This window comes from Bombina bombina, chromosome 6 (assembly GCF_027579735.1).
Source record: "Bombina bombina isolate aBomBom1 chromosome 6, aBomBom1.pri, whole genome shotgun sequence".
NCBI classification, from domain to species: domain Eukaryota; kingdom Metazoa; phylum Chordata; class Amphibia; order Anura; family Bombinatoridae; genus Bombina; species Bombina bombina.
In genome coordinates, this window is record NC_069504.1 from 638,846,782 (window position 1) to 638,867,720 (window position 20,939).

At 32.9% G+C, this 20,939-nt stretch overlaps 1 protein-coding gene across 1 annotated transcript in view; it reads left to right on the plus strand.

Moving 5' to 3' along the window:
- Nucleotides 1-20,939, plus strand: part of ACAN (aggrecan) — a 145,620-nt gene that overhangs the window by 28,547 nt on the left and 96,134 nt on the right. Inside the window, exon 2 of the mRNA XM_053717660.1 lies at nt 20,333-20,409. Coding sequence (XP_053573635.1) covers nt 20,340-20,409 — 70 coding nt within the window. The 5' untranslated portion in view covers nt 20,333-20,339. The remainder of the gene's footprint in view (nt 1-20,332; nt 20,410-20,939) is intronic.

Here is a 20,939-nt window from a genome sequence, read left to right on the forward strand (position 1 = left end):
CACATATGTTAAAGTGAACATAAAAAGAAACATATTGTGTAAGAAAACAGCAATCAATCTACCAGTTTTCTTGCATAATGAGCACTTAGAATTTCTCATTGTAGCCCCTGCCCTCAGGGAGATAAGGGAGCAGACATATTTTGAACTTAGGTTGCATTCTGGCACTTCTGAACATGAGCAAAACAGACTCACTGTCTCTCTAGCATTATCTGAATACTAAACCAGCTCATGTTACTCTAGAAGTTGTTTGACAGCAAGCTACACATTTCTTGTAGGAAAGGAAAAAATGGGCACTGAACAAAATAAGTTAAAAATAATAAATAAAGGTACAATATTTTTTAAATGATGTATAATATGTATTGCACTGATTTCTATTAAATATAACCAGCTGTTTAGTGTTTCTTTATTACAACAAAGAAGCAGACTGTTTAACATTCCTTTAACCCCTTCCTGTCTGGACTTAGTTCTCTACATCGGAACAAAGTTCCAATGTAAAAAAATAAGTAAAAATTGAAATCACGTGACAATTCATGTAATCGTATGATCTCAATAATGGAATCGGGTCAGGGGGGAGTGCCTATGACTCTAAGCACGCCCTCCAGCCCGCGCTTCCATTGTGCAAGTTGCTATGGTTTCAGGACAGCCAAACAGCTAGGACTTTCCATGCCACCCGAACGGCGCTAAAGCCCAGTGCAGTTAGGGTGGCATAGAACATCCTAATGGCGGGAAGGGGTTAAAGGGACAGTTCATACAAAAAAATTCTCCCATTTAAATGTGATTCATTTTACCTGCTGTAGTGTATTAAATTATTTACAAGTAGCTCCTTTACCCCTATTTTGGCCTTTGAAATAGCTGATTTAGCCTGTGGTTTCCCAACCTATACTGAAAGTTTTGATACTGGAGTCTCAGATATTGAATAGACTAAGTAAACACAGCCAGCAGAAGAAATGACACTCACAGTGGGGTGCAGGATAGTTAAAGGGACATTAAACCCAAAAATGTTCTTTCATGATTTAGGTAGAGAATACAATTTTAAACAACATTCAAATTTAATTTCATTATATAATTTGCTTCATTCATTAGATATCCTTTGTTGAAGAAATAGCAATGCACATGGGAGAGCCAAACACACGAGGCATCTATGTGCAGTCACAATCAGCAGCTATTTAGCATATCTAGACATGCTTTTCAGCAAAGGATATCAAGAGAATGAAGCAAATTAGTTAATAGAAGTAAATTAGAAAGTTGTTATAAAACACACACTCTCAATATAACATGCACACCACACACAAAGTTTGTGTAAATCTTAAAAAAAATCAAAATATCCAACACGTATAAACAAAATATATCTTTTTATTATCTTTTCTCTTTTTATTGATTAATATTATAAATAATACATCCATTTTTACTTTAGGACATTTCCATTTAGTAGAATACAGCGTATTTTGTTAATATTACAAATTCAAATAACAAACAAAATATTGTTCACAATAGTGATCATTATGTCTATAATAATTGCATCTTTTTCCTCCTTTTCTTAACACTCCATTCCTATCCTTCCCTATTTCCCTTGACTCTCCTAATCAGCACTGATCTATGTGCACCTTTAATTATTTGTACTATTATTTATGCATAATCTAATTAAGGGGCAGAAGAGAGAGAGAAAAAGGGGAAAAAAAATATCTTCCCCTCTCCCCTCCCTCCCTTTATATATGTTGCCAATTGCCCCTTCATTTTTCTGACAGAAAATATTCTGTTTGTATAAATGGTTTTAACAGTTGTTTTTGCAGCTCTATATCTAAAGTTTTAATACATTTTTCCCATTTTTGGAAGAAAATTTTAATATATTTTTTCTGTCTTAAACTGTGAGTGTACTTGCTCAATCTGTAGTTGTGTTTTTACTTCATTAATTCAATGTTTTAATTTAACCTCCTTCACAGATTCCCATTCCTTCAGAATCAACTTCCTACTAATAAGAATGATCATATTCAGAAACCAAAAGCCATTCCCTTCCTCTGCCTGGTCACTAAGAAAAAAATATTTTTTATTGGTAAATTTGATCCTTCTTCCTAAAATACAAAATCCTCAGTATTCTATTTTTCCCCAAATATTCTGACTATAGGGACAGGCCGCGAACGTGTATAATATTGGCCCTAGGGAATGAACATCTTTTACAATTAGTCTCGTTTACATCCACACTCCACCTGGTTAATATCAAAGGTGTTATATAGATTTGATGTATAATTTTAAATTGCTGTTCTCTATAATTACTACATAGTGATGTTTTTTCTACCTTCTTAATTGATTCTTTTATAAATTCACTATCCCCTTCAACTTCTTTTAATAAGTTCCATTTAAGTGAAACTACCTTCATAGTGCTCTCCCTTCCTACGCTTGTACATAGATTATATAGATATGTAATGGAGTATTGTTTTTGATAAACAAAATATATAGTTCAAAGGTAAATAACCACAGTGGACAGAATAGAATTGGAGAAATTTTTTATGATGAACTGTAAGATAAACATAAACAAAATATATCTAAAGATGTTTATCTTACAGTTTATCATAAAACCATTTCTCCAATTCCATCCTGTCCACTGTGGTTATTTACCTTTGAACTATAGTCTCTTCAATTGTTTTACATTTGCAAGCAACTTTGAATTCAGTACACTGAATACAAATATTGATTATATGACTGTAAGAAGACTATTTTGTTTAGACTAGAATATGAACACTGAGCAAAGACCTGTCAGAAAGCATCAGCAGAATTTGTACCTTTTAAAATAATATAACTGTACACAGCAACTGAGAAAATAATCCATCTACCAAAGTTTAGGTGATTGTTTGCTTACTTTTGTACACCATCTAATTCATTAAAAGGAGCACTGTTTGAATGAGTAGAACCTGTCACATTATGTATATGAGATAAAGATTTGTTTAAACACACAACAAACAAGAATTGTGAGTTTCACAGACTTTTCAAGGGAGTTTTCTCAGGTGTTCCTTGGCAATCATTAAAATAAAACATACACAGCCAATGTGAAAGTAAAACATGGTCGCTAATTGATTCAGTATTGATGATAGCTGCCTATTGTATAAAATTACAGGTGTTTTAAATTAATCTATAATACATGAGTGCATATATCAATTTCATGGAGTTTTGTGCCATTTTATAATCATCAGTAATGTTTTCCAAGAAAGTGACAGTGAAGACTAGCATCTAAGCTACTTTGTAACCCCCCCATAAATAATGTATAATTACACAACATTTTATTGTGTTGCTATAAAATAGCATATCAGTCAGGTCTAAACATTTGAAATACAAATTAATGTTTTTGCTACAATTTTTCAATAATCAAACTCCATCCACCAACTGTCTTATTTGGAGGAGCCAATCCAGACTTGAGCCATTATATTAGTAAAAAGTGTAATGTTTTATATTTGTAAATTGCTAAGCTAATTAGGGAAAGATATGTAGCAGTATTAGCCTTGAGAATTCCGCAGTGTGCATTTCCAGCTCTAATTACAAAATCCACAATGTACAAAGCTAAATTACATCGGGGGGGGGGGGGGTGGATTATCAATGAATGTATAGTGCAAAGTTTTTTGGCTACAAATAACTAACCATTTTATATAAAAGTATTACTGTCCCTTTAATGTGTGAAATACTTGACACAGTTGTGCGCACACACATTAAACCAGATGAAATGTTTAATCTGTGCAACACACTACCTGGCAACATAATGTAGAAACCATAGTTATTTTCAGAATAGGACTTATTATAGGGGAGAGTATATGATAGATAAAAGAAATACTCTATAATTAATTAAAAATATATTTGTATACCTCTTATTTAAAGAGTGCTATGATTTTTTTTTACTAAAGGAGCACTGTTTCATATCCCTTTAAAATCTAAAGGAAAATACCATGTGAATGTATATTGGGATTAGACTATTGTGCGTATGTGAATAAATAAACTTTATGGCCCATTCCATAATAGAATAATGTGCAAAGGTTTTAAAACCAGATGCATTTTCTATAAAATAATGCTTTGGGTGTTACTGACTTTGGAAATGTAAAATTACAAGTGGAGCGATATTTAGCACTCCTGCTTGAGCGTAACCACTGCTAGAAGTAAACGTTTTGCACATAATTATTATAGATGTGCTAAAAATTCAAAATAATCCATAAAATATATATGTATATTTTAAAGTATCTATAATTATAATTATTTTTTTTTCAATATTTTATATTTAATATTTACACAACGCCCCTTAAGATAACTAATTCATCATGTGTGCTAACCCAACACCGCATTAGACCTAAAGCACAAAAGCCAAAGCATTTTACATTCCAATGTTGTTTACATAGAAATAAATTTACTTTTTATTATTAAATATATATTTCTATATATCTGATAATGTTAATGTAAAGTATATGGGGCCTATTTATTAATGTGCGAGCGGACATGATCCGATATTGCGTATCATGTCCGCTGCACATCGATAAATGCAGACAGCATATGCTGTTGGCATTTATCATTGCACCAGCAGTTCTTGTGAACTGCTCGTGCAACGCCGCCCCTTCAGGCCGCTAGCAGGGGGTGTCAATCAACCCGATCGTATTGGATCAAGTTGATTTCCGGCGATGTCTGCCCGCCGCCTCAGAGCAGGAGGGCAGGTTATGGAGCAGCGGTCTTTAGACCAGTGCTTCATAACTTGTGTTTCTGTCGCGCCTGAAGGCTCGCCAGAAACACGGGGCATCAAGCTCCATACGGTGCTTGATAAATATGCCCCTATATCTATACCTATATATATATAGGCATAGAAAAAGGTATAGGTATATACAGATATAAATATTTATTTAATTTATTTCTTGTATATGAAGAACATTGGAATGTGAAATATTTACAGTAAATACACAGTAAAACACTTTATTAAATATTATTATAGAATTATTATTTAGACACAAATATATATTATAGCCCTTTGCAGTCAGAGATGGCTGTGTATCATATACCTTTGAACCCTTATTAAAAATTTTATTAATAGTTATATAAATATTTTTTATCAGATAGTGTTTATATGGGTTTAACAGTCTATTCCCCTAACCCTTTACACAAGGTCTTCAGTCACGCTAACCCAACGCATGTTAAATTCTAATGCGCTCTAGCAAACACGTTTACTTTACACTTGTAATACGCATGTAAAGCCCAATATATATTAATCACAAGGGGAATTCCTCTTTTATTGTCTGTCTGTTTTGTTGTATAAAGTAGCTTAGTTGTATGTTAAGTATAGTAAACTAGTTTTGCTCTTTCATAATTCATTAAAAAAATAAAGAACTTGTACACAAGTTAAATGCAGATTATTTTGTGTTTAAAATAATAATAAATAATTTAAATGAGTATTTAAATCCCTCCTCTACGCAATTCATCTATAAAGCAAGCACTTATGATAGATTTCCGGAAGTGTTGCAACATTTGGATTTCTGATGGTAAAAAAGGAGAAACCTTTTTAGTTTGTTGGTTGTTTTTTGTTTTAGCAAGGAACAAAGAAACAATTGTTAGCAAACCGATAGCAATGTGATGCATCATAACAGTTTAATATATTGATTAACTTACTGTTCTACCATCTTAATTTAATTTGTGTCTGTAGACCTTAATGTATCACATGCAGGTAACAACTAGGGATGGCAAATGTTTCTAAAAATTCGAAATTTAAAACGAATTTTGATACATTCGTTCGTTCGAATCGAATTTTGAATGTTTATATAACATTCTAACATTCTATTTTCAAATTTTTCAATAAAATTCTAAAATATTTGTTCGAATAATAGAATGTTTAGCTATGTATTCATTCAATTTCGAAATGTAATATTCGAATTTGAATGTGACATTCGAATTCGAATATGACATTCAAATTTGAAATAGTATTTCTAGTCTACAACTGTGTTTAATAAATGTAATATTTGAATTTGAATGCTACATTCGAATTTGAAATAGTATTTCTAGTCTAATACTGTGTTTTAAATGTGATATTCGATTAGAATGTGATATTCGATTCGAATGTGACATTCGAATTCGAAATAGTATTTCTAGTCTAATACTGTGTTTTATAAATGTAATATTTGAATTCGAATGTGATATTTGATTTGAATGTGACATTCGAAATAGTGTTTCTCGTCTACAATTGTGTTTTATAAATTTAATATTCGAATTTGAATGTGATATTCGAATGTCACATTCGAATTCGAATGTGACATTCGAATTTGAATGTGACATTCGAAAATTGTAAATAACATTCGAAAATCGAATTTTTAAGAATATTCGTTCTTATCAACATTCTATTATGTAAATCGAATTTCTACAATAACATTCGTTCTAACATTCGAATTTGGATATAAACACATTCGCCCATCCCTAGTAACAACCTTTTTTTAAATCATAGGGTATCAAAGTGGTCATTAAATGCATTAAAACATTTTATAAAACATTCAAGTACAAAAAAAATGAAACGTGAATTGGTGTATTTTACAATCATTTATTGATATCAAACCTGTGATATTCTCTATCTATGGTGGTTTATTGTAACATTGAAAACAAACCATGAGTGAAATTAAACTATTTAAAACTGCTTTATGTGGAAACACAGTTTCTAAGAGGTTGGATGTGTTGAGGTTTTACAAACAATGAAAATCTTCCATTAAAACTTTTAGGGTAGATACAAATAAGGGTTGTGTCCGTGACTAATGAAGTGTTAATGTGGTCTAATAACCTCTAAAATATTTAATGCAAAATATTAATTGAGAAACTATAAATTGTCTTTTCAGACCATAACCAAAATAACTCAATAAGGGTGAGATTATAAGTGGTGCGTTATTTAGAGCTTTCACTCAAGCTCAAACACTGCCAGAAGGCGCGGGTCAACGTGAGTTGTTCATGTTTTACATTAAAATGTTCTTCACTTAGAAGAAACTGTTTTTATTTTTAAATATATATATATATATATATATATATATATATATATATATATATATATATATATATATATATATATCTGATGATGTTTTTGTAAAATATATTTCTTAGTATCTATATGAATATACAGGTATAGTTATTTACAGATATATATAGAAAAATATATATTTAAAAATACAAAGAACATTTCCCCTTATGTGAACAACATTGGAATCTAAAAAAAATTACAGTAAATACTCAGTAAAACACATATTAAATAACAAAATTTATTTAAAAAATATTTTTCTTGTTTAAAGGTATTTGAGTGGAAAGGGCTCCAAAGTGTGTGTATATAAATATATATATATATATATATATATATATATATATATATATATATATATATATATATATATATATATATATATACAGTGGATATAAAAAGTCTACACACCCCTGTAAAAATGTCATGTTTCTGTGATGTAAAAAAAATGAGACAAAGATAAATCATTTCAGAACCTTTTTCCACCTTTAATGTGACCTATAAACTGTACAACTCAATTGCAAAACAAACTAAAAAAATTTAGGTAGAGGGAAATAGAAATAAAAAACTAAAATAACATAGTTGCATAAGTGTGCACACCCTTAAACTAATACTTTGTTGAAGCACCCTTTGATTTTATTACAGCACTCAGTCTTTTTGGGTATGAGTTTTTCAGCATGGCACATCTTGACTTGGCAAGATTTGCCCACTCTTCTTTGCAAAAACACTCCAAATCTGTCAGATTGTGAGGGCATCTCTTGTGCACAGCCCACTTAAGATCACCCCACAGATTTTCGATTGGATTCAGGTATGTGCTCTGACTGGGCCATTCCAAAACTTTAATCTTCTGGTGAAGTCATTCCTTTGTTGATTTGGATGTATGCTTTAGGGCGTTGTCATGCATAAATATGAAGTTCCTCTTCATGTTCAGCTTTCTAGCAGAAGCCTGAAGGTTTTGTGCCAATATTGTCTGGTATTTGGAACTGTTCATAATTCCCTCTACCTTGACTAAGGCCCCAGTTCCAGAAAAACAGATCCAAAGCATGATGCTGCCACCAAAATGCTTCACTGTGGGTATGGTGTTCTTTTGGTTATATACAGTGTTGTTTTTGCTCCAAACAAAAAAGTTTAATCTTGGTTTCATCAAACCAGAACACCTTTTGCGACATGCTTTTGGGAGACTTCAGATGTGTTTTTGCAAAATTTAGCTGGGCTTGGATGTTTTTTTTTTCATAAGAAAAGGCTTCCGTCTTACCTCTCTACCCCATAGCCCAGACATATGAAGAATATGGGCAATTGTTGTCACATGCACCACAAAGCCAGTACTTGCCAGATATTCCTGCAGCTCCTTTAATAGTGCCGTAGGCCTCTTGGCAGCCTCCCAGACCAGTTTTCTTCTCCTCTCTTCATAAATTTTGGAGGGACGTCCAGTTCTTGGTAATGTCACTGTTGCGCCATATTTTCTCCACTTGATGATGACTGTCTTCACTGTGTTCCATGGTATATCTAATGCCTTGGAAATGGCCAATTACATTAAAGACAGAACACCAGCTGACTGTTTCTTCCCTAAATAGTTCTTGCATAATTTGGAGTTGTGCTTTGGATCATTGTCCTGTTGTAGGAGGAAAATGGCTTTAATCAAGCGCCGTCCACAGGGTATGGCATGGTGTTGCGAAATGGAGTGATAGCCTTCCTTCTTCAAGGTCCCTTTTAACCTGGATAAATCTCTTACTTAACCACCAAAGCACCCCAGACCATCACATTCCCTCCACCATGCTTGACAGATGCCGTCAAGTATTCCTCCAGAATCTTTTCATTTGGTCTGCATCTCACAAATGTTCTTCTTTGTGATCTGAAAATTCTGGTTAGAGCCAGTTTACGCTGACCTGTGAAGGAAGTAGTTCACAGCATTATACAAGATCTTCAGTTTCTTGGCAATTTCTTGTATGGAATAGCCTTAATTTTTCAGAACAAAAATGGACTGATGAGTTTCAGAAGAAAGTTCTTTGCTTCTGGCCATCTTGAGCCTGTAATCAAACCCAGAATTGCTGATGCTCCAGATACTCAGCTAGTCTAATGAACTCCTATTTTATAGCTTCTTTGATCAGCACAACAGTTTTCAGTTGTGCTAACATAATTACAAAAGGGTTTTCTAATGATCAATTAGCCTTTTTTAAATGATAAACTTGGATTAGCAAACACAATATGCCATTGGAACACAGGACAGATAGTTGCTGATAATGGGCCTTTGTTCGCCTATGTAGATATTCCATTAAAAATCAGCTTTTTTCAGCTACAATAGTCATTTACAACTTTAACAATGTCCACATTGTATTTCTAATCAACTTTATGTTTACATCAATGGACAAAAAAAAATAGCTTTTCTTTTGAAAACAAGGATATTTCTAAGTGATTCCAAACTTATAGATATAGATATATATTGTAGATATTGCAGTGATCAGCAAATATTTAATCAGGGTAACATAAAATGGATGTGTAAGTTTTTTCTCCTTTTTGATTTTTTAGTTCCATGCTGGTTTGCATAGGGCTAAGTCTAGGTGAAATGCACATGAATGCATTTCAGTTTAAAATAAAATATTTTTGCTCTACAAAAGTATTATTAACAAAAATAATTATAGTAACTGTTTAATAGCTTTTACAGTGCATGGAGCATCTGCATATATGCCTCGTAACCCTTATTCCAACACTGCAGCTGCCCCAGAGGGCATATATTGCATTGGTGATTGGTCAGTTTGCATCAGCACTGACAAATACATGCTACTGCAAGCTCTGTAAGTTGGCACAGTGTTTGAATACCGGTGCACGAGGCAAATGTGCATATGTTTTGTGCACAGTAAAAACTATAACTCAGTGTTAACTTTTACAAGAAGCATTTTTTGCTAATATGTGTATCACAAAAAAATATTTTCACAACTGAAATAGATGTATATGCATTCTGCCCCTTTAAATCATTGCTAATCTAGATGAAACAACTGCAACAGATCATGGAAGTGTTCATTTTTGTATGAATTGCATTTATGTTTTCAGGAACATTTGTTGGTAGTATTAGTTTTATTATGAAGTATATTCTGCAGCCTTTTTGTACTTCATTACTGTGTATTTTTGAAAACATTCTCCTCAAACATTTGCTTGGGTGTGACAAAGAGGTACTGTGATTTATAAGTTCTAATTTAATATTTCCTGAATGTCCACAGTTTAATTATTTATTCACAGATTTTAATGAAAGTGACCATTCTTTTGGAAGCTTGCTGCAAAAGAACTACATAAGTATGGCATGTAATAACGCCTCATATTAACAGGAATATTTACTGAGAAAATATCCTATTTTTATAATACTGCCAGTTACTCAATGGCTCAACACAAAATGTATTCAGCGACAGCTAAAGCAATAGAACAGTGCCTGCCACTGTTCCCAGATAAGCTGTTTTGCACATATGTAAGCAACAGGTAGGGTTGTCACCTTCTCTGGAAAAAATATACCCTCCATGCTTATTAGCATTCATTTGCATAAATAATTATACAACATAAATCAGGAACAAAAGCTGCTATGACAGATTTTAAATTATAGTTTAATTAGATTAAAATACACTTACAACATGAAGTTTGCACATGATAGCATCTTTATTTCTATATTTAATCTTTATTTTCAACTTTAACTTGATCCTTAAAAATTCCAGCCATGGCCTAGTTTCTAATGAGGTGGTAATAACTTGTCAAAACTGATGATAAAACCATTTATTTCTATTAAAGTCTATGGAGGTTTTTTAAGTTACCACCAGTTTCCAAACTTTACCTCAATGGAAACTAGGCCCATGTCGGTAAAAAAACTGGCTGGGTGGCATCCATTACAACAGGCCATATGTTTAATTTTATATTTTTGTCTAAAACATTACAATAAGAAAGTAATGGTGCAAACTGATAGAATAAATACTGTTTTGTATTTGAAGTATTAGAATAGAAAACAATTCGGTAATATAGACTGGCTTGACGAGATCAGTAAGACCTGTAGGATTGTTCCTTAACACTTTTTTTAGTGTTTCCCTTCAGAGTGATAAACTGCTAGAATCTGAGGTATTTTCCTGAAAAAAAATAGATGATAATATCTTCAAAGAATCCTTTATAAAATCCTTTATAGATATAGGGCCAGATTACAAGTGGAGCGCAAAATATTGCTTATGCAAGAGCGCAATATTTGCACTCCCCTCAGTAATACCAACGCACGCAAATGTGCACTGGTGTTACAAGGAGAGCGCAATGCGAATGTGACCTCATGTTCACATTGCATGGAAGCTTTGGGCTCACGAGAGTGTGCTTCCATAGACTCCAATGGGAACCTCGTTCTCATGCCGTGACACACGCGCAGCGAAGGGGAAGTCACGCAGCGATGGTCAGCAAAGTGTAAATATATGTATATGAATATATACATATATATGTATATTAACACATAAATATATATGTATATAAGCATATATATATAGATATATATATATATTTACAGGGAACACACAGTCCCCATAGACCATTATGTAAAGTCACTTTTCAGTGCCTTTTTTTCTAACACCCCACACACTTTAACCCTTAAAAATATCCCCAAAAATAAAGATTCTACAAATTTTTTGCTATTAAAAATGGAAACTCACACATTATTTTGGGGTATATTTTTAAAATTAACTATAGGTCTGACTTTTTAGAGCACTGATTGTTACCGCAAGCTTGCGGTAGCAATAACCAGCCACTTGTAATTGGCTTTTTATTTATTGTGCGACTTTGCCCATTTACAGACATGCAATAAATTAGCGCTCCACTTGTAATCTAGCTCATAATATTTTACCTGAGGAGAAATGCATAATTCTCAGTCCGAATATTATATTTATTACAGTATATTAATTATATTATTAAAAAAATATATATTGCCCTGCCAATCCAGATTAACACAAATCAACATTAAAGCCTCAATATTAATGAATTTTAAATAGTGTATATCTTATTATGATCTCTTATATTCAGTAATGACATTGGACTACACTTAAACATATAGGGAAAAGTTATTGGCAGCCCCACAAATTATAAATAAAATTACTGATGTGTTTGTAGTGGAAGACAGGAATGCATTGTTACTATAGTAGAGAGAGGTAAAGTGTCTAGCTAGTCATGAGGACTTAAAGGGTCATTAAACTCACAGGGGCCTATTTATCAATGTGCGAGCGAACATGATACGAAGTAGCGTATCATGTCCGCCGCACATCGATAAATGCTGACAGCAGTTCTTGTGAACTGCTGGTGCAATGCTGCCCCCTGCAGATTTGCGGCCAATCAGCCGCTAGCAGGGGGTGTCAATCAACCCGATCGTATTCGATCGGGTTGATTTCTGTCCGCCGTCTCAGAGCATGTGGACAAGTTATAGAGCAGCGGTCTTGATAAATATGCCCCATAGGTTATATCAGCCATTTAACATTGTTTTTAAAAATAAATATTTGAATACAATATTTAACAATGTTATTCTGTTACCACATTTTACAAGGTTCAGCAACTCAAGAGCGGGGATACTCCTCTTGAAAAGCCTAGTCAAATCCATGTTCCTGGTCTACTTTGCAGTGTTCAGTTAGGGATAGATGTAAATGAGCTTGTGATATGAGCTAACCAATCACAGTGTAAAATGTTGCAGGTTCCGGTAAATGTCACCATATGTAAGTATGATAGAGATAATGCAGAATATCAACAGGAAGTGGAACAAGTACACTTTTCAGAGGTTTCATATATAGAGCACAAGTAGCCAAAATACATAATACATATGTACTGCATCAAAGGAACCATTCCAGCCAACATTGGAATGTACAGTGGCACATTTCTATTTTGAATAGAAGCATTTCTGCTATATATGTTTTAGCAAAAATACTTCTAGTAAAAGTGGTTGCAAGAGTGTACTTAAGTATGCACCGTGCGCCAGCATTTTAAACACATCACTTGTTCAGAAATCCTAAGGTGCTTGTGTCATCTGGCAATGACACAATTTTCATAATTTCTAACATGATACAAACCCCCACTGGTGCTCTGAGCAGCTACAGTATTTAAAATGCTGGTGCACTGAGAATATCTAGCTATGCTTCACATGCACCTGCAGAGAAAAATGTTAACTCTAAAACAGTGATAACTTTTACTAGAAGCATTTTTGCCAATATGTGTTTATTGTAAATATGTTTCTATTCAAAGATGTATTTAATCTATGTGCATTTACATTTTAGCCAGAATGTCCCTTTAAGCATTTTAAGAGGAGAATAAATGTTAAATTGAATGTTCTTTTAAGGCTAAAGATTGGGAAACAGAATTCTTTTCAATCCATAAGAATTTAGCATGAGGAAGGAAACTGTGTTCAATTTTGATTGTTTTTTTTTACCTTCTTTTGTATGACATTCTGGTACCTAGAGGTGCTGTCATGTCAATGAATTAAAGGGACAGTCTACTTGACAAATAGCACTCCACTCGAAATCTAGCCCTAAGTGAGTGTACATTTTTTAATGCATTAATAAGTATTTTGCAGTTTGTTATTTTATCACATCTGCTAAGGTCAATTAGGGACACCTATCTATCATGTTTAGGCTTGTGAAGTTTGCAGTGCATTCTTCCCAGAAGAAGAAAAATATTAAATTCAGAATTAAATTACAGGTAAAGGAGGCAAAATAAATTATAAAAGTGTATTTTAAAGTTGTTTAAAACAAATTATATTACAATATAATTTAGTGGCCTAAATTTGAATTCACCCAAATGTCCTTACTATAGTTATCCAATGATTGTCAAAGAGTTATCAAACGTTAATCTATTATAATCCATTCATCTAGCCCAAATGACCCCCTTTGTTTAATGGTTATCAAATGCTTTTGAGCATTTGCGTGGTGTTTGAATACTGGTTCTCTAGTCCTGATTTACAACCTTGCGATATTATTTGGTATGTCTGTATGTATATATAAAGTCTATGGAGAATTTGTTTGTTGCCACCAGTTTCCAAACTCTACCACCTCAATGGAAACTAGGCCTATAACGGGTGTGTAAGTACCTACCCACTTTATCATTTGTATTCTCCTTTTTGTTTATTTAGTTCCCAGCTAGTTTGCATAGCTCCCAGCATGGAGCCCTTGCATTGCCAGGACTTAAGAGCTGAGTCTGGGTGATTGATCTATGGTTATGCAGTTCTAGGAGAGGAGATGTTAAAGGGACAGTCTAGTCAAAAATAAACTTGATGATTCAGATAGGGCATGCAATTTGAAACAACTTTCAAACTTGCTTTGATCTCTTGGTAAAGCTAAACCTAGGTAGGCACATATGCAAATTTCTAAGCACTTGAAGGCCACCGCTAATATCAGTGCATTTTTGACAGTTTTTCACAGCTAGAGGGCGTTAGTTCATAAGTGCCATATAGATAGCATTGTGCTCATGTCTGTGGAGAAACCAGTCAGCACTTATTGGCTAAAATGCTAGTCTTTTAAAAGAACTGAAATAAGGGGCAGTCTGGAGAGGCTTAGATACAAGGTAATCACAGAAGTAAAAAGTGTATTAATATAACTGTTGGTTATGCAAAACTGGGGAATGGTTAATAAATATTTATCTTTCTAAACAATACAAATTCTGTAGTAGATTGTCTGGATTTGATGGGATTGGCTTTAGGGTTCCTGTACAGGGTTGGAGCAGTCACAGGTTTCTGTAACAGATACAGGGATATAAAGTGACACAGTAAAAGTCCCACAAAATGACTGAGATTTGGGTTTTTGTAATCTATAGAATTCTTTCTACAATATTATTATTCTAAAGAAACTTATAAGAGTAAAAATAGAATGCTTTAATATGTTAGAGCATTTATTATTTCACTGTGTCTTGCTTATAGCTATGTGTTTAACCCCTACAAACAGATTAAGCACATAGTTAAAGTTAGTGCCAGAGCTTAATTTTTATTTTCATGTACCTTTAATTGTTTGTTTTTTAAGTATAGGCTTAATATACTGGTTAAGGTACTTTGAGATTTTTCTAATCCAAATATATTATAATAGTATATATATAGATTTTTAGTGCTTGCAAAGTAAATTGTGACTAAATGACAATGCTTAGATTTATATTAAAATAGGTGCATTTATAATTTATAGAATACATATATTATTACTTGGAGGAAGGGTTTAATTGTGATAATAGACTTATATTTTAGATTATGTACTATAAATTAAAACACATACATGCACAGAAACATGCATATATGTTCAGAAATTCATACATGCTCATACATACATGAACACAAAAAACATACATATATAGAAACAAACATATATCCACAAAAAGACACATACCATTAGGCCAAATAGGCAATCACCTAAGGCTTCACTCATGCTGGAGCCTCGCACAGGGAAAAAACTGCCTTTTCTTTTTTGGGACAAACAGTTGTTGGTGGCATGGTGTCTAGTCACCAATAAGCAAGCATAACCCAGGTTCTGAACCAAAGATGGGCCGGCTCCTAAGCTTTAGATTCCTGCTTTTTAAAAAAAAAATAGCAAGAGAACGAAGAAAAACGAATAATAAGAGTAAATTAGAAAGTTGCATAAAATTGCATGCTCTATCTGAGTCATAAATGAAAAAAATGTGGGTTTAGTATCTCTTTAAATAGAAAGGGTTTAGCACAAGGAGCAAACCATTGGTAAACTTCAAGAATTGAAATATTGCCCAGTTCTTTAACATTATTCTTTGAAAAAATGAAACTAAGATCAACCAGTGCCAGAATGATGGGATGAGAAGTGCATGGAGAAGGGACGGAACGGCTTATGATATGAACCATACAACATGGTTGAGGTAGTGTTAGGGCATGGACATGTATGGCTGCCACTAGTCACTAGTGTTTATTGATTATGTGACTGTTGTAGATGCAGCCAGATGAGTTCTGAAGTGTATAGGGCTATGCTATATGTTCAGATTCATCTAAATACAGCAAACTGATAGGACTGCATGTCACAGTACTGTAGGACAGTGACCCAAAACATACTGCAAAAGCAACCAAAGAACTTTTCAAAGAAAAGAAGTGGAATATTATTGAATGGCTGAGTCAGTCACCTGACCTCAATCCAATTCAAAATGCATTATGCTAGTGGGCTAGTGTCTGATATATATATATATATCTATATATATATATATATATATATATATATATATAGTCTTCTCAAATCACAACAGATAATTTAGTTAAATAAAAAAAAAATGAAAGATAGCAAATAAATAATAAAACTAAAATACATTCAGTAAGTGAGATATATTCAAATCCATTAGATGAGCTGTGCAGTGTCTCAGATGTTTTTTGTTAAGGTTTTTAAATTCCATACCATTCAAATCCATTAGAAAACTCAGCAAACAGTTATTGTGTGTTTTTTTCTGTGTTTGTGTCTTTTTAACTTCATCAATACATTTTCCTTTACACCAGTATTCCAATCCATAACAAAACACTATTCACAGGATATGTGGACTATTTAACTCAATAGCTTTGACCTCTTGAAAACCCATTTTGGTCTGCGTCAAATGACTTATATAGGTTATGTGCGCAGTTATTTTTCAATAATAACTTTTTTATGCATGCTCAGTTCATAATCAGCACAACAGTTACCTGCTTAAATAAAAGCTATGAAAATTGTGTACAGCTTAAATGCTAGCATCAGAAATCTCATTTACTTATAAGATTAGGTAACATAATATGATGCACCACTGGTTAAATGGAAAAAACTGCTTTCGTAATTTTTAGGCAGTTATCATCAATATTGATTCTACTATTCTCCATGTTTTACTTTCAATTTGGCTGTGTACCTTTTGCTTCTGTGAAGATCTCTGTGAAATTCTTAAAAGACAGTGATTCAAATGGATTCAAATGGCTTTAAAAATAAAGGGAAAAACAAAATTACACAGGATGCAAACAAATCTTATACATGTCTGTTTAAATGAATGCTAATGAATGGGTCCTGATTTTGCAGGTGTTCTTTACTTTTACTCTCTTCCTAGATTTTGTTATTTGTACCATAAAAGGGATTTCGGGCTCTATAAGCTAAAATTCACAGAGATGATTTGGATAAGCAAATAGTTGCTTTCAAACCAACTTAAATAAAAAATAAAAACTAGATGAAAAAGTTAATTCTTTAAATGTATGCTATAAAATTAGCATTATTTGCAGCCCTGGGACATATGCATTACAAACTTTTGAGTGTTGTTTTATCTCACCTTCTTTTGCAGATATAAATGTTCTCCTGTACTGATTAAACAAACACTGTGCAGAATGCTGCATGTGTATGAGTTCTAAAGTATGTAGAATGCACTCAATCTCTATGTGGGTAGGGGGAAATACTATTTTATAAGACATATTTTGAGAGAGAAAAAACAGGCAAAAAAATACTAAAATAAGTTGTTTTATTGCACATACTGTAATTAAACATTTTATGGACAATTACATTTTAAGTTAAATTTCCTTTTAAAGGGCCAGTTTAGTCAAAAATCGCATGCTCTAATTCGGTACAGTATACAATTGTAAGACTAGCAACCCTGCACTTCTGTGTGTTTAACATAGTAGAAGTATCACTTAAGACCCCCAGGACTAGCACTGTTCATTGGTTCAGCTGAAATTTCAGCTTGGGAACCATTTTGCAGGGGTCAAAAACATAGGGGTCACTAGTCCTCAAATGACATGCTCTAGCGAATGCAATAACAATAGCCCTTTAAGATGCATGTAGAGAGAGAGAGGGGTAAATAATCCTGTGCTGCCCGTAGCCGTTTGAAGACAGATTTCAGATATTGCTGAATTAAAACGAGTGTATTATTCTCTGCATTTGGGTCTTAAATACTTAAAAAGTATGCCCAATAAAAATCTCTCTTACTCTTTATCTCTCTCATCAAATTCTTTTTTTACAAATCTATATTAAAAAGCATGTAGTCCAGAAATTAGATTTTCCCCATTGCTTGCAAATAACTTATTCTCAATTGAAGCCAGCACTAGATATTTCTAAAAGTGCATTAAAATACAAGAGTATATGAAATGCGTTCATTATTTTAAGATGTTTTTCCAAGAGCAAAGAGAAAGTCAAATTGAAAAAGTCATAACAGTAATCATTGATTTACCCAATATTGCCACGTTTCATCCTGAGCGAATTTCAAAAGGCTGTATTGTGTGAAGAAGCCAGCACACTCATACTGGCAAACAGGATCCCAAGTTCAAATGCACACAGTGCTTCTCATTCAAACGTTTGGTTTGGAACACAGAGAGTACAATTTTCTTTGGTCTACAGCTGCACAAATATAACATAATATTTTAGCAAAGTTTCCATATAAATTTGTTTTATTAAATATTTGATCACAAAAATGTGATTTTCTTGCTTTCTAGGTTCCTTTATTAGGATATATCATTTAGTGAAAAAAACACGCTTTCAGTTTCTCTCTCATGCTTTTTCTGTTCTATAAGAATCACTTTTTTCCTTAAATTTATAGAAAGAGCCCTAGAATGCATTTAACAGAGCCACTTTACATATGTAAATTTGAATAGCCATTACTCTTTTCCAAAAAAAATATATGAGGTTGATTCACAAAGCTCTGAGCACCCCAAATTACTTTAAAAAGAAATGAATGAAAAAGGTAAGATGAGGTCAGTTAAACATAAGGGCTCCTAGTAAGGCTAAATTTGCAATACCGTAAAAAAAATAAAAAAAATAAAATAAAACTAGTCTAGACCATATTGGAAATGACCAAATTTTAAGAGACCTGTCAGCAAAATTGCACTAATTGAACTAATGTCTTTAAATTTTACAAAGCCTTTTGAAATCAACTTATTTAGCCAGCAGCGCACAACAGAAAATTTCAATTTAACAGTCTTATGTCTTACTTTTAAAATGAGATTATTTTTGTATTTAAATGTAATATCGTTTATATTTCAATTTAATGCTACTATTTATTTTACATTATGAAACAGGGACCTAGTAACAACAGACACCTATATTTGCTAAAGGGACAGTGTATAGTCCAGTATAAAACTTTTACAAACGTACTTATAAGCTGCCAGTGTATCGCTGTTGATGAGGTTAGGCTGGGACACCCAGTGAAAGGGTCAGGGAAAGCAGCAAGAGCAGACACTCCCCCTTCCCTGCATATGAAAAGACAGATTAAACAAACAGGAGAAAGCAAGACTCTGTAAATGAGCATATACATATGTAACTGTGTGGCATAGTTAGGAGTCTGTAAATCAGCACAATATTATGAAAAAATAAGCAAAATAATACATTGTTACAAAAAAAACTCCCAGATGGGCTATACAAATTGATCAAATACAAAACATTTATGCAAAGAAAAGTCTAGTGTACAATGTCCCTTTAAGTATCATCACACATAACGTGTTATAGTTTTGCAATTTGAAATCACCAACTTTAAAAATGTGCTGAATTTACAAGTATGTGCTTTGTGGACTGCTGAGTTGTTATATTTGTACTAGCAAGTCAGACGACTTTCTCACAAAGTTAACTTGAAGCAACTTGAAACTATGTAAGTCAGTTGTAAAGTCACCTTTTACTTAACTTTAGGTTAACTTGTAGATATTCCAGGTCAGCTTTTTACTTTTAAAGGGACACTGTACTCCCTCATTTTCTATAATCTATAGGCAAGAACAGCATCTTAACAATTATTTTTAATGTAAAAAATCTGAACTAAAACCATTTTTAAAGGTTAACGTCACCTATTATAATTATTACATCATTTACATACTTCCCACTAATCCTTCATGGCTTTTAGGCACTTCCTACTAATACTCATTAGCTGATAGGTGCTTTCTGTTAATGTTCATTGGCTGATAGGTGCTTCCTGCTAATGTTTATTGGCTGATAGGTGCTTCCTGTTAATGTTCATTGGCTGACAGGTGCTTCCTGCTAATGTTCATTCTTTGATAGTTATTTCCAGCGAATATTCACTGATCATTAGTACATTGTACCTTTATGTTTGTTAGAATTAGTGGGAATTGCTACTGCTGACTGATACTGCTGTACTAGTTTACATTTAAACAGTTTTACGTTCATCTTTTATTTTAGGTTAAAATGTCAATATGTTTAAATGCTGTTCATTCATATGAATAGCAGCAACTGTTTGAGTACTTTGTCCCTCTGCAATCTCTGCACAAGTGTGGATAAACCCACCAGAATATAAAATTGATATGGTTACGACTTATATTGGAACTTTATTTCCTGTCATTTTGCATTTTTAGAAGTTGAAGCTAATTCTGAAGAATATTGTACATTTATTTACAGAACTTTTATTTTTTGACAGGTAAACTATGACCACTTTACTATTAGTGTTCGTGTGTTTGCGAGTCATTGCTGCAGCAATATCCGTGGAAGTCACAGGTATGTGATCATTTAAACTGTTTTCTTTTTCCCTGTTGTTTTCAAGTTAGTAATTTATGGAAATGGTTGCCCAGCAAAGAGAACTATGACATAATAAACCCCAGTAGACAGAAAGCTAACACAGGAAATCAAGTGATGGTGAGAAATTATTTGCCATTGATTCTCTCAATGAAAAATGTAAGGGTAGATTCTATTCCAATTGATAAGCATATTACTAAATGCATCTTTAAATGTTTTTATAGAGTTTAATGGAGACATTTGCAGGAAGATGTTTTTGATAATATTTTGGAATATGATAAACCTGATTTATTTTAGTAAAAAATAATGCTTAGGGACATATTTCTTACTAACTGCTATGGACCACATCCACAATATTATTGCTTGACAGGCATACTTTGCACAAGCATAAAAAAAGTAATTTAAGACCTTAAACATTCACTTTTCAAGTATGGAAACACTTTTAATATGTTGAATTGCTTTCTTTTAGATTTCACAAAATATGTTTCATATCCTTTTAAGTATACTGTATG